This window comes from Gadus macrocephalus, chromosome 9, assembly GCF_031168955.1.
Source record: "Gadus macrocephalus chromosome 9, ASM3116895v1".
NCBI lineage: Eukaryota > Metazoa > Chordata > Actinopteri > Gadiformes > Gadidae > Gadus > Gadus macrocephalus.
In genome coordinates this window covers 22,768,024-22,780,359 of record NC_082390.1, presented here as the reverse complement: position 1 = coordinate 22,780,359, position 12,336 = coordinate 22,768,024, and the positions used below count along the sequence as shown (strand labels likewise).

The 12,336-nt window shown below is 43.6% G+C and overlaps 1 protein-coding gene and 1 long non-coding RNA gene across 2 annotated transcripts in view; one reads left to right on the top strand and one right to left on the bottom strand.

The window, feature by feature from the left end:
• The window catches only part of acot19 (acyl-CoA thioesterase 19), a 42,755-nt gene that overhangs the window by 1,449 nt on the left and 28,970 nt on the right, over positions 1-12,336 (bottom strand). Inside the window, exons 6-9 of the mRNA XM_060061520.1 lie at positions 12,248-12,330; positions 11,819-11,912; positions 8,416-8,496; positions 7,805-7,946 (exon numbers count right to left, since the gene is read on the bottom strand). Of these exons, the coding sequence (XP_059917503.1) occupies positions 7,805-7,946; positions 8,416-8,496; positions 11,819-11,912; positions 12,248-12,330 (400 nt within the window). The remainder of the gene's footprint in view (positions 1-7,804; positions 7,947-8,415; positions 8,497-11,818; positions 11,913-12,247; positions 12,331-12,336) is intronic.
• LOC132464886 (uncharacterized) overlaps positions 209-12,336 on the top strand; it is a 160,590-nt gene continuing 148,462 nt past the window's right edge. Inside the window, exon 1 of the long non-coding RNA XR_009527378.1 lies at positions 209-3,259. This is a non-coding gene — a long non-coding RNA (uncharacterized LOC132464886). The remainder of the gene's footprint in view (positions 3,260-12,336) is intronic.

The following is a 12,336-nucleotide window of genomic DNA, read 5'->3' as shown; positions in this document are numbered from 1 at the left end:
TAAGTGCTGTAGTAAAGTGAGGTTTCAAATATTTTTGAATAAAGCCACATAGATTAAGACATAAAGAAGCAAAGTTCAGAGATTTGAACAAAAGTTCAAAAGTAAACAATGTAAACATGAATACCATTTAAGAAAATGTAAATGGTTGGAAACAAATAAAGTGACAGCTGAATGAACCGCATAAATGAATTTGAACCGCATAATGCGGTTCAGGAATATCTCCGTAAAGACGGAGTCATTGCGAAACCGCATCGAGCTGTAGAAACGCTGTAATAAATATTCAAGGCGCTGGTTCTCCACAGAAAAAAAGTGGAGCGCATCAAGCCTGCGCGCTGTTTACAAACGATCAGTCACGAGGAGATACAACCTTTTCAATTGAGCAGAAGTACTTTTTAAAGTTCAGTTAGTAATTACATTTATCAAGGGGCTTCATTTAAAGCTACAAAAAGGATAGAAATAAAATAATTAATAAAAAATTCAACGCAAGTCTGACGTCCCCCAGCTGGTGGGGGGGCTGATGACGTCATCGATTGCGTTTCACTCCAATAGTATCTGTCTGCGTCCTGCCAGACGGAGGCGTAACTTGTAGTCGGAGGAGGCGTAACTTGTAGTCGGAGGCGTGTCTAGTACTTTTCTAAATCGCGGAAGTGATCTGTATGTAGCAGTGGTGCGCGGGTACATAAATGACCGCAACTCGGACATCAAATATTAGGCCTTATATAAAAATAATGCACCCGACCCGCTCATTTAAAAATATGCTCTTGATTAGCTTAATCATAGCCTTAGTTGAAACTGACATCCCTGAGTCATATGCATGAAAAGAAGCCTATTACAATTTTACAATGACACGTAATGGATATAGCAGTTTAACGTGGGGAAGCTGCTTAAATTTAGCCTACTTAATCCCTTTAACAAAGAGACTGCAGATTAATAATTCAAAGAATTAAAGACAGCAGATTAATAATTCAAATAATTTTATTCAATACATTATGTTCATGTTATTGATCGTATGCTGCATGTTTTCAAGGTCCTGCATGAGATAGAAAACAATGAATTAAAATCCATATTACTGATAGAAACAAGACAAGAACAATGTCACTAACAGGAGGATAGTTATGAGAAAGCCTTCATATTATAGCGTTCACATTACAAGCCCTCATTTTATATATATTTGCCGGTCTTCAATACATGGATTTCTCATACGTCATCACTGTTGCACTGTGCAAACTCACGGCAGAAAGAAGCTAGCCTGTACAGTATAGAGTATTTTGTGATTGTTCAGTGTGCATCTCAAACGTGTGCATCGAACTAACTTCACAGAGGTGGCGAAAGCTGGGGTTTCTTCCAACGTTAAAACAGTAGGCCTAAGCGTTCGAACATTTCGTAAAAAATGTTAAACAGTATCACAACCACAAGTAGTCTGCCCTAGTTCTAGAGTTCATTAAGCTTGTAAAAACAAAAAAAATCATTCTTGTTAATCCACTTCTTTTTTTCTTACCGACATGAATATCTGAAGATCCGACTTCAAGGAAAATCTCGTGTGAACTGTCGTTAACAAGGCTTTTTTTTTATCGCGAAAAGAGAAGATCTTGCGTGGACGGCGATTTAGAAAAGTACAAGTTACGCCTCCTAGTACAAGTTACGCCTCCTACTACAAGTTACGCCCACTACTAGTTACGCCTCCGTCTTGCAGGACGCAGACAGACCCTACTCTTTTGCTGCGTTCGAGTATTCTCTGCGAACCGACACGGATCTCGGATCTGACGCCACGCCCACACTTCAAGCGTTTTATTATTTTGCTCGGTCGTTGGGAGGAAAACATGGAGGCCCGGAAAGCTGTTGTCGCGGTAGCATTGGCAGAGGACCAGGCGCTCCCAAATAAGTAGGCTATAGTAGGCAGAGATACGGACGCAGTAAGGTATTGCAGTAATACGAGTGATTGAAATTGCCATTTAAACCACCAAAGTGGTCCAAGCACAATGAAAACAGTTCATACTTCAAGTCGCAATGGGCGCAGACATCTTGAATTCTGTCTCGGAATTTTGCTAGGTCACCACTGAGTTAAAGGCCCACTATGCAACTTTTTTAGCCAAAATTACATTAAGTATGCAGGTTGAGAGTTATGCTGATGGTTCTGCATCCATTTCTGGGTCGATTGGTGGGTGTGTCATTTACCCATGTCGCCTCTCCAGTGAAAAAGCGCATATGCAACTTGATCTGCTCGGACCGGGACAATCCGGATGTGACGCAACGGAAGTATCCTCGAAAATGTAGTCAGATTGTAGTTTCGAAAATGCTTTACGGCACAGACACACACCCAAACATGGCACCGGCTAGATATAAACAGCCAGTTGCGAGGCAATTGTTGCATTCATCATGGATCAATCGACTAATGGTACGGCCACACCAACCGCGTACGCGCCTAACCTGACGCTTGATCATTGTGTGTCACAAAAATGGTTCAACGCGCCCAACGCGCCTGTGGCTGCGCTAGAGTCCGAGGTAGGAAACCCAAACGCCGCCGTGTTTGGGTGCATGATAGAGTTTAGATCGGGTTAGATTAAATAATCTCGGATATAAATAACGATCTCATCTCATCGTCATCCGTTTATCCGGGGTCGGGTCGCGGGGGGAGCAGCTCAAGCAGGGGGCTCCAGACTTCTCTTTCCCGGGCCACATTGACCAGCTCTGACGGGGGGATCCCGAGGCATTCCCAGGCCAGTGTTGAGATATAATCTCTCCACCTAGTCCTGGGTCTTCCCCGAGGTCTCCTCCCCACTGGATGTGCCTGAAACGAACGCAATACCGCCCCCGCTGCTCCGATTCTCCGGCTAATCTCACGCTCCATAGTCTCCTCACTCGCGAACAAGACCCCGAGGTACTTGAACTCCTTCACTTGGGCTAAGGACTCATAAATAACGATAATCGGGTTAAATAACTTCACATGGTGTGTCTGGTGTGTTTCCAGCATTCGTAGTGTTGATCAGCAGAGAAATAGTCCGCCAAGACGTTGAGGTTGCTTAGCAACCAGAGACTGTCCATGCAAGTGAACGGAGCGTTCACTCTTCGTCATAACTATCAAACCAAACATCCTTCACATTCACCGAGCGAACATTATGAAAGTAAAATGCACATTTCTCGCTAAAAATGTTTCCATAAACGCATTTAATGGCATAACTATGTTACTATTTCCACCCAGAATAAAGAAAGATGTCGGCCGTATGCTTCTGTGCAAGGGTCACTACTCTCTGCCAGTGACGTCGGGTCAAGCTCCACGCTGATTGGCTATCGTGGCTAAGCGTCACGCGTTGGAGCGTTGAAAGTTCAATTTTCTGAACTCCGGGCGTTGGTGCTTTACGGCACAGACCCCCAAACACGGAACCGGCTCGATATAAACACAAGTAACTAAGGGATTGTTATATTCATCATAGATCAGCCGACTAAAAAGAGACAGAGAAACCCAATGTCGGAGGAACAGAAGAAGAGAAAAGGATACTCGACCGTTTGTTTTCTCGACCGTTTTGTTGTGAGCCCTGTATGTTTCTAGCTTGCTTGGTTGCAACCATATAAACACCTTTGTTTCCATGGGTGTTTTGCTGTTCGTCCATCTCGTCCCCCAGATACAGACTGAATCCCCGAATCCAGGTTCTTGTTTATTTAGATTATTATGTTGGCCAAACCTCTTACACTGATTGTTCTGTTCAACCTAAGATATAACAATTATAATCTAGGATATAAATTCTCCCCGTCAACTATAAAAAAGGATGGATTTATGTTTATTGCAATACAAATACACCATTTAAAAAATGTATAACCTTGCCTACACTTTATGAACATCTACTTCGGACATGGCTCCACGCATTCGCCGGCTTCTTTGAAAACAAATGCACATGGCTCGCGTAGAAGTGCATGGGGAAGGGTCGTCAACGAGTTGTTACGACAGTGTTGTGAAATATCTACTACGAAGCTGTAGGGGGGCGCTGTGTAGAGAAATGTGCGTGCCAAAACCAAGAAAACAGCGAAGAAATGCCCGAAGTTGCATAGTGGGCCTTTAAACCGAGATGGCGAGTTCGCCGTCCGAGGAAAAGGGGCGTGTTTATGAGTGTCGCTAGGCAATGTCCTCAGACCTCCGAGACGGATGGATATTAAAACGCAGCGTTTCAGGCGGCCGGCCACACAAATCCTTATGCGGTTTCACCAAAAAAATCGGCTCCGTATGGACGGGGCCTGAAAGGTCAAATGTATTGCCCTGCACGCCCGTGCGTGCGTGCGTGCGTGTAGCGAGCTGGTGCGTGATTAAAAATAGCCCAATAGAGCGGGAAAAAATGCCCAAACTGGCAACACTGCCTGAACGTCCTCCAAAAGTAGTCCAGTGTCAACGCAAATCAATGACAACAACTGGAAACGAAGCCGGTATGAAACTAAAACTGTGCTTCTGAATAAAATATAAATTATATCGAAATTCCGTGTGTCATTTGTTAAATGGTTTAAACGAAGGTTGAACATTTATTGTTACGTCTTAAACAGTTGAAGTACCAGATGACTGCTCTGCCGTCTTCCCATTGACTCCAATGTTAAAAAAAGATATTATTTTAAAAGTTGAATATCTTATAAAGTACAAAATATTGAAAAAATCTGAAAAGAAGCCTGCGATTCCAAGCTATTCTGAATCGGAATATCTTAAAATTTGAATGGAGTCTCTAGGGGAAAAATTGAGGAAGGAGATAGGTCCCTAAGTTTGAAGAGAATAATAAAAAAAGAAAGAATAAAACTTATGAAGAACAATAGTTGAGCGCTGCATGCAGCACTCACCTAATAAAACTTATGAAGAACAATTGAGCGCTGCATGCAGCACTCACCTAATACTTAATCCTGATCAATGCGCTACTAATCAAACATTACAAGATAAAATACAACAAGAACTGCAAGCAGTCACAAGGTGTTCCCAGCCCTTGCCCTTTACAAGTAAATCACGGGTGTAGTCAGGGGCGGCCCCAGCACATTTGGCGCTCTAGGCGAGCTTCACTCCTGGCGCTCCCCCTCCCCTCCGCAAAAAATAAATAAAAAAAGAATAAAATAAATAAAATAAATAAAAATAGTTTGTTAATTCCCCACGAAAACTGAATTGCAACCTTGAAAAACTGTTTTGCCCTGTAACTGCATTTCTTTCACATAAACACAACAACGATCGCAACGATGAACAAACATTAATTCAAGAATAAAATCCACGGAGGAAATGGCAAGCCTGTGCCCTGCTGAACTACGCTCCGACCACGCCCCCCTGTGAGACGGTTTATGGACACATGCCCCGTTTTGGGAAAGTTCACTTGACTAGTTCAGTTCATAGTTCACACATTTTAAAATGAACGAGTTCAGTTCATAGTTCATTATTCAAAAGTTTGAACTAAGTTCACAGCTCTCAATATGTTGCGAGCTATAATGTTCTACATCTCTATATGTCTGCAATACCGCTCTCGGCATGGCATCTAAGCAATTTCGGCGCTCTCACACTTACCAGCCGTGTTTGTCTTCCTTAAAGGGTGTACTATGCAACGAGTAATATATTTGAAGTGCTGTTGCACTGGCTATGGTCGTTATACAGTGCGCCCCTATTTTAATCATGTCTTTTTTTATATAATGTAGAATAAATGGACATATCATTTTTGATATACCCGCCTCTGTAAAATCTTGAAATAACTATATGACAGGGAGTAGGACAACTTTGATTGAGGTACATATTTTCTTCTTAACTCAACTAAAGTGCCCGAAGCAATTCACGCATTCATCAACCTTTCCTATTTGGAATTCATTATAGGCAAAGAACAGGATTTAAAGATTTACCTTTCTCCTTTGCACGTTTCTCTTCTCTTCTTCTTAAATTGCGCCCCGGATGGCTTTTGCCTCTTCATTTTCTTGATTTTGTTCTTGATTCTCGATTCTTGAAAACACTCTAACCAAACGCCTTATAGTACTAGCATGTTCTGACGAAACCAAGGAGGTTTCGTCGGTTTCGTCCGTTTTCGATTTTTGGCTCATTTTACCCTAATGTTAGATTTATTTTTTTTAATGTCAAAATATTGGTGGAGATATAGAAGGGGCGCAAAAAATATGCGCCAGGAGGAAGAAAAAAAAAAAATATATATATATATATATATATAATTGTGTTTTTTTTGGGCGCATTATTTTGCGCTCCCCCTCTAGATGGCGCTCTAGGCGGCCGCCTAACCCGCCTGTAGGGAAGGCCGCCCCTGTAGTAATTACTCATAGACAACACTATGCCTCCAACAGGCGACGGCCTTTGTTATCACTCTCACACACACCCTCGGGCGTACGGTGACAAACACACGCACACACTTGATAGAATAATGATAGCTAATTAGTAGGGCTGTAACGATACGCGTATCAAACCGAAAATCGCGATACTCAAAGCCACAAACCTGTCTCGCGGTGTGAGAAGGCAGAAGCGCGATATGCCCTTTCTAACTCTTCGGTCAAATTGTCCGATTGAAATGTGCTAATAATTTGTCTGAATAATAGTCTGCTGACAGCGCCCCCTCCTATCGATGCCGTAAATATGTGACGAGATGCCCTCTCTGTGATCACAGCTCTCTGTGGCTACAGAGGATTGCATTTCTCCACAGCCGTCGAAGTCCTCATATGCGATATGAACGACATTTATCCAGAGTGGGCCAAGCGCGAAAAAAATTGCCTGTGTGATCCTGTCTCTATTGTTTTGTGTGATTTGACTGGCAGTTTGTCTGCTTATAGGTCGGAATGAAGCGGCCACCGATTATTGACCGCTCGCTCTCCTCGCTCGTCCACTCACTTGCTGACGTCACTCACACAAGCATACGCACACTGCCATTCTCCCGCACACACATATGCTACTCGTAACACTATGCCTCGTTATTGCGACGTTCATGTTTTTCCTCATCTATTGAAAGTTAGGCTATTAAACATGTTGCATTCTATACGGCCTGATTGTGTCATTATTTAAGCTACATAGCCTAATAAGAAGCGCTAATAAGGATATTTGAATAAACCAACCAAACAGTTAAAGGGGCCCTATTATGCCTACCAGCAAAAAGCATCCTCCAACTGCAATCTTTGGTTATTTCTTTATTAATTTAGCTATACTTTAATAGTATTCTTTCGGTTCAAATCTGTTCAGTGTTCCAAATTATTTGTTATTAAATGTTACATTAAGATAATTGGTATTTAAGTGTTGTTTAAACAAAATGCTTTTTAAATTTAATAGAATCGTGGGATGTATCGAACCGTGGGTCAAAAATCGTGATACAAACCGAATCGTGAATTTGTGTATCGTTACAGCCCTACTAATTAGCATATTCACTATGGGAATTTCGGCAGCAGGTTGCCAATGCCTTTTGTATGCATTAGTGGCTTTTGGCACTTATTTTGAAAATTAGCGATTAGCATGTATAAGGTATTCAGAGTGTGTCTGTGGAAACCTATTAGTTAGTCGAGGAATCTTTATTATTTTTAAAATGTTAGCCCCCATATCACCGTGAGTATAGATTTTGCTGTACAGTGACAGTTTCGTGAAAACATTTCTCAGAATCAACTAAAAGCCCAAATTACCCTTTGTACACATGATCTTTAAACATGCCTTAGTTAATAAAAATAAAAATAATTGGAATTTAGAAATGGCAGATTTATTCCAAAATAAAAAAAGCAATATTCAATCAGTCGAAGTTACACTTACAGTATATTTTAGTATATATTGAAGTACTTCAATATTTACTGAAACAGCAAAGTACATCTAGTGCCCCAGTATACGTACATTTCTCTCTGGACTCTGCATTAATGAAGTTGCTGGAACGGCAGTGGGGGCTGTAGGGTGGTTCGATTAGGTGACCAGTGTCAGGGTAGGACAGAACAGTGAGCAGGTGACCGTTACCTGACATTTCCATCATCTCCTTCATCTGGTGAAACCCAACAACAATGTAAGACATTCTGTCATTCAGTAGGCACTTTTATGTAACGCTACGGGAAGTTCCCTCAGATCTACGCCAATAAGGGAAAGTTAACCACAAAAACATATATTTTCATTTGAAAAACATTCTGTTTGGATCTCAGTAAGTGTTGGTGAACATTTCTTTGTTATTTTCACCTAACTATATAAAGTTGTTAGGGGCATACGGGACATTCTTTGTAAAACCCTCTTTCCAAGAGAGCTAATTTTCTGTTTTCTTTTCTTCTTGAGCGAGTGTGACATTACGTTGACAACGACCCTCTATTCTTTGAATTTGAAAGCCAATGTGATTTTTTCAACAACAACAACAGATATGTATTGGCGGCTGCCATCAGGGTTGGATCCCAAAACCTTTGCTCTGGTGGTAAAACACTTTGAGGAACGTTCATTAAAAGGTTTATTTGTCCAGTATGGCTTACGTCACTCGCAGATTCCTCAGCAGGCCAGTTCTGGTCGTCCTTCCCCACTATGAGCAGCAGGGGGCAGCAGAGCTGTCCCACCTGGAACCAGAACACAACGGGTCCTCAGGATACTGGCGCGCGCGCACACACACACACACACACACACACACACACACACACACACACACACACACACACACACACACACACACACACACACACACACACAGTGGCGAACTTAGCCCTTTGGGGGCTCCAGGCGAACAGTCATTTGGGGGCCCCTGCATCTACCGGTCTAATGTACCTTATATCGCATAATATATGGCATAATGAGATACTCCATACAAGGGATGAACAAAAGTCACTATCCTTCTTTCATGCAAATGTTAATTATCTATTTAAAAATTGAGAAAAACATACAAAACAATAAGATTCGTTATGTTGACACGTTACACTGACTGTTAACCTTATGTCATCATTTACCTGAGGGTTTCCAGTAGGTTACAGCAGCTATCTGCTGTGACCTACTGGAAACCACTACTGGAAACCTACTGATAGCTGCTTCCAGCTATCAGTATTTTTCCTGTGCTCTTCAGACCTTTCATGGTTGATTAGATGCATTGCAAGGTTATTCCAGTCTTTAAATCCTTCCTCACTCAGTTGTTTTTGTTTTTCCAAAAAGGCAACAACAAAAGCAAAAAACACGGTCTGCACTTTCACTGTAGTCTAACCAAGACCTGTTCACCCTCTCACCATTTTTCATTACTATGTAATAGTATGCTTTTGTGAATCTGCGGCCCTTGGGCCAGAGTGCTGGGTCATCCACAAGAATATGTGTGCACCTGCCCAAGACACAGCAGCTTGGGCCAGAGTGCTGGGTCATCCACAAGAATATGTGTCTCGCAGTCATTGTTATCGTTATTGTCATAAATTTCAATAACCGAAGTGGAAGAAGGAGAGTGAGAAATATTCACTACCAGTTGTGCATCATCTCCGTCAGTTTGTTTACACACGTCATTAGCATCGCTGCTGGCTGAGCCAGAGCCACTTGGAATGAAAGGAGCAGTAACGTGACAGCAAACGACGTTGACGGCTGCTCTTGATCCTCTGACGGTCCCGCTGACACTGCGGTGGCTGTAAAAAAGCTGGATAGCTTTGGTAGCTTTGAAAGAAAGTCCTGCCTTTGGTCTTTCTTCTTTTTATGTGACCCGCTTTCGTACGATCGCTTCATGTTTCACTCGATTTATGTCTCACTCGATTTCTCTCTCTCTCTTACCGCTTACTGTTTTGAATTTGACTTCATTGTGCGCAGGCACTACATGGAATAGTCCATGTAGTGCAGACTGAAGGGGGGTGCACACGGAAAGATCGTCAAAACATAAGTGAGTAATTAGACATCCCGATGCTACTATTGTGAAGAGATTTTTATAAAAATTATAAATATGGGGACAAAATATATGCATTGGGGCATTTTGGGGGCCCCACAAACCTTCTATGGGGCCCGGGGCTCCAGGCAAATGCCTGGTTTGCCTAATAGTACGGCCCGCCACTGCACACACACACACACACACACACACACACACACACACACACACACACACACACAGGACGACTTCTCAAAAGCTTTAAAGTGCGTATTGGAAGTTAGATACTGCAGTGAAGAATCATCTAGGAAAAAAATTCGAATACACGATTATTTAGTTTTTATTAATAAATCTGAAAGTGGCATCTTGAGCCGTTTTTGTGATACAATTTTACTTCCGCATCTCAAACGCTCGTTTTCGAGCGTGACGTAGGAATTGGTAGACGGACGTTCTAATCATCATAGACTACATAGGCAACATAACAACAATGGATAACAGTTTCGGGCCACTTCCGTACAATTTTGAGCCAGCTAGCCGTGAGGGAGAACAGCAACCACCTAAAAGGGGGAGACACCATGGCAATAGGAGGGAGATAGAGTTGTGATGTCAGGAGAATTATGGTGAACCAGGAGCGGCTGAACATCAACACGGCCACGGAGGAAGAGCTCATGACCCTGCCCGGGGTCAACCGCCCCGTGGCGCGGAGCATCGTGGAGTACCGGGACTGCATCGGGGGCTTCATAAGGTGGAGGACCTAGCGCTGGTGAGTGAGATAGGCGCCACCAAACTGGAGATTATTAAAGTGGAGATCTGCGTGTCGAGTAGGACCAGTTCGTCGCAGCACTCCCTGTCCTCCCTGCGGAGAGACCCGGAGCATATGTCCTCCTGCAGCGGCATGAACATCAACACCGCCACCCCGCCGCAGCTCATGAGCATCCGCGGCATCACGGAGAAAATCGCCCGGAACATTGTCGCCTATCGGACCCAACACGGTCCGTTCAAGAGCATCGAGGACCTGGTTCGGGTCGATCACATAAACTGCTCCCTACTGGACAAGATCCGTTTCCAGGTGTTTGTGGAGCGCTCAAGAACTCCGTCCACCAATACCAACGGCGGGCTGACCTACACCGGTCGGTCCCATCCGAGCCCAACCTCGTTCAGCCTCCGGAGCGACGACCTCGACCTCCCGCCGGGAGGACCCACGCAGATGGTGTCTCTGCGGCCCCGCGTGGCACCGGCCCCGGGCCCGCGGGACGGCCGGGCCGCGGTGCGCCTGGCCACCTGGGACCTTCAGCGCTGCTCCAGTGAAAAGGCCAACAACCCTGGCGTCAAAGAGGTCGTGTGTATGCCCCTACTGGAGAACGAGTGAGTACAACTAACGTGAGGGTTTGCAGGCTCGAAAGCCTGCTCCATCCTTTCTCCGATCGGGGAAACTGTGAAATCGGAGATGGTCGGACAGGAGGTCGGAGTTGGAACAACCCCCACAGATACAAAACCTCATCTCGTCGATTAGAAAAACCCAAAAACCACAGGGGGGGGGGAATACACGACCCCTCACCGCGGTAACTACTCACAACTACGCATAGAGCTGAGGCAGCAACAGCGACCGCGTCTACCAATTCCTACGTAATATGACGCGTTTGACATATCACATAAAAAAACTACGGTTTTTGAAGCCTTGCTCAAAATAGTCACTTTAAAACTGGATTTTTTGCCGATATACTTTTTTACACTGATAAAATCCTGCATTTTAATTTCAAAGAGCAATTTTCAGAGAATGTTATGTATAAATATTTTTAAAAACATTAACTTCCAATACGCACTTTAAAGGACATTATTTATTTTTAATCATTCAACTATGCATAGTATTGCCAACCTCCACCCACAAAAAACGATTGGTTTCAGAACAACAAGATGGTCTGGGAGTTTAAAATCCATATCTCAAATGTGAAGACCGGACTTCGATACTCTAGTCGGCCACTAGGAAATATTTGCCATAGCCAGGAGAAGTGTAGGGCTTGGGGCAAAGAGGCTGATGCTGGAAGGCTTCTACTTACATCCACCTTCTTGCTGGGGTTGCTGGGAATGGGCAGCAGCAGGTCGTGCCAGATCACTCTTTTCTCTTCGTCGTAGCGGGTGTTCTTTTCATTCCTAAGTGGGACACAATACAAACTAAACTACATCTCGTAGAAGACCATGACGATGAAAAGCAATAGCAGTAGGAGGTACAGTTATAATGTCTACATTTAGCACATTTAGATTTAGGTTTAGTGCGGCTAGGTTTAGCAATGCAAGGGATCCCAGAAACTTCGGGCTTTGGGTCGAGCACCATAAACATTAGAGGCTATCTTTCCCCCCAATAAAGGATTTCCTTAGCCTGCTGCAGAGCCAAGTGAAAACCAGAGATTACTAATTCACCTGTAGTTTATGATTCAGTCAAGATGCAGGATATTGAACCAGATGGCAAAGCTTCTTTGGTGACTTACTTTTTGAACTCAGCAAAAATATCCCCAAGGGACCCCCCTGCTGGCTGGACATGGCTCCCACTGATAGACACCAAGCAACTGGGCTGGAG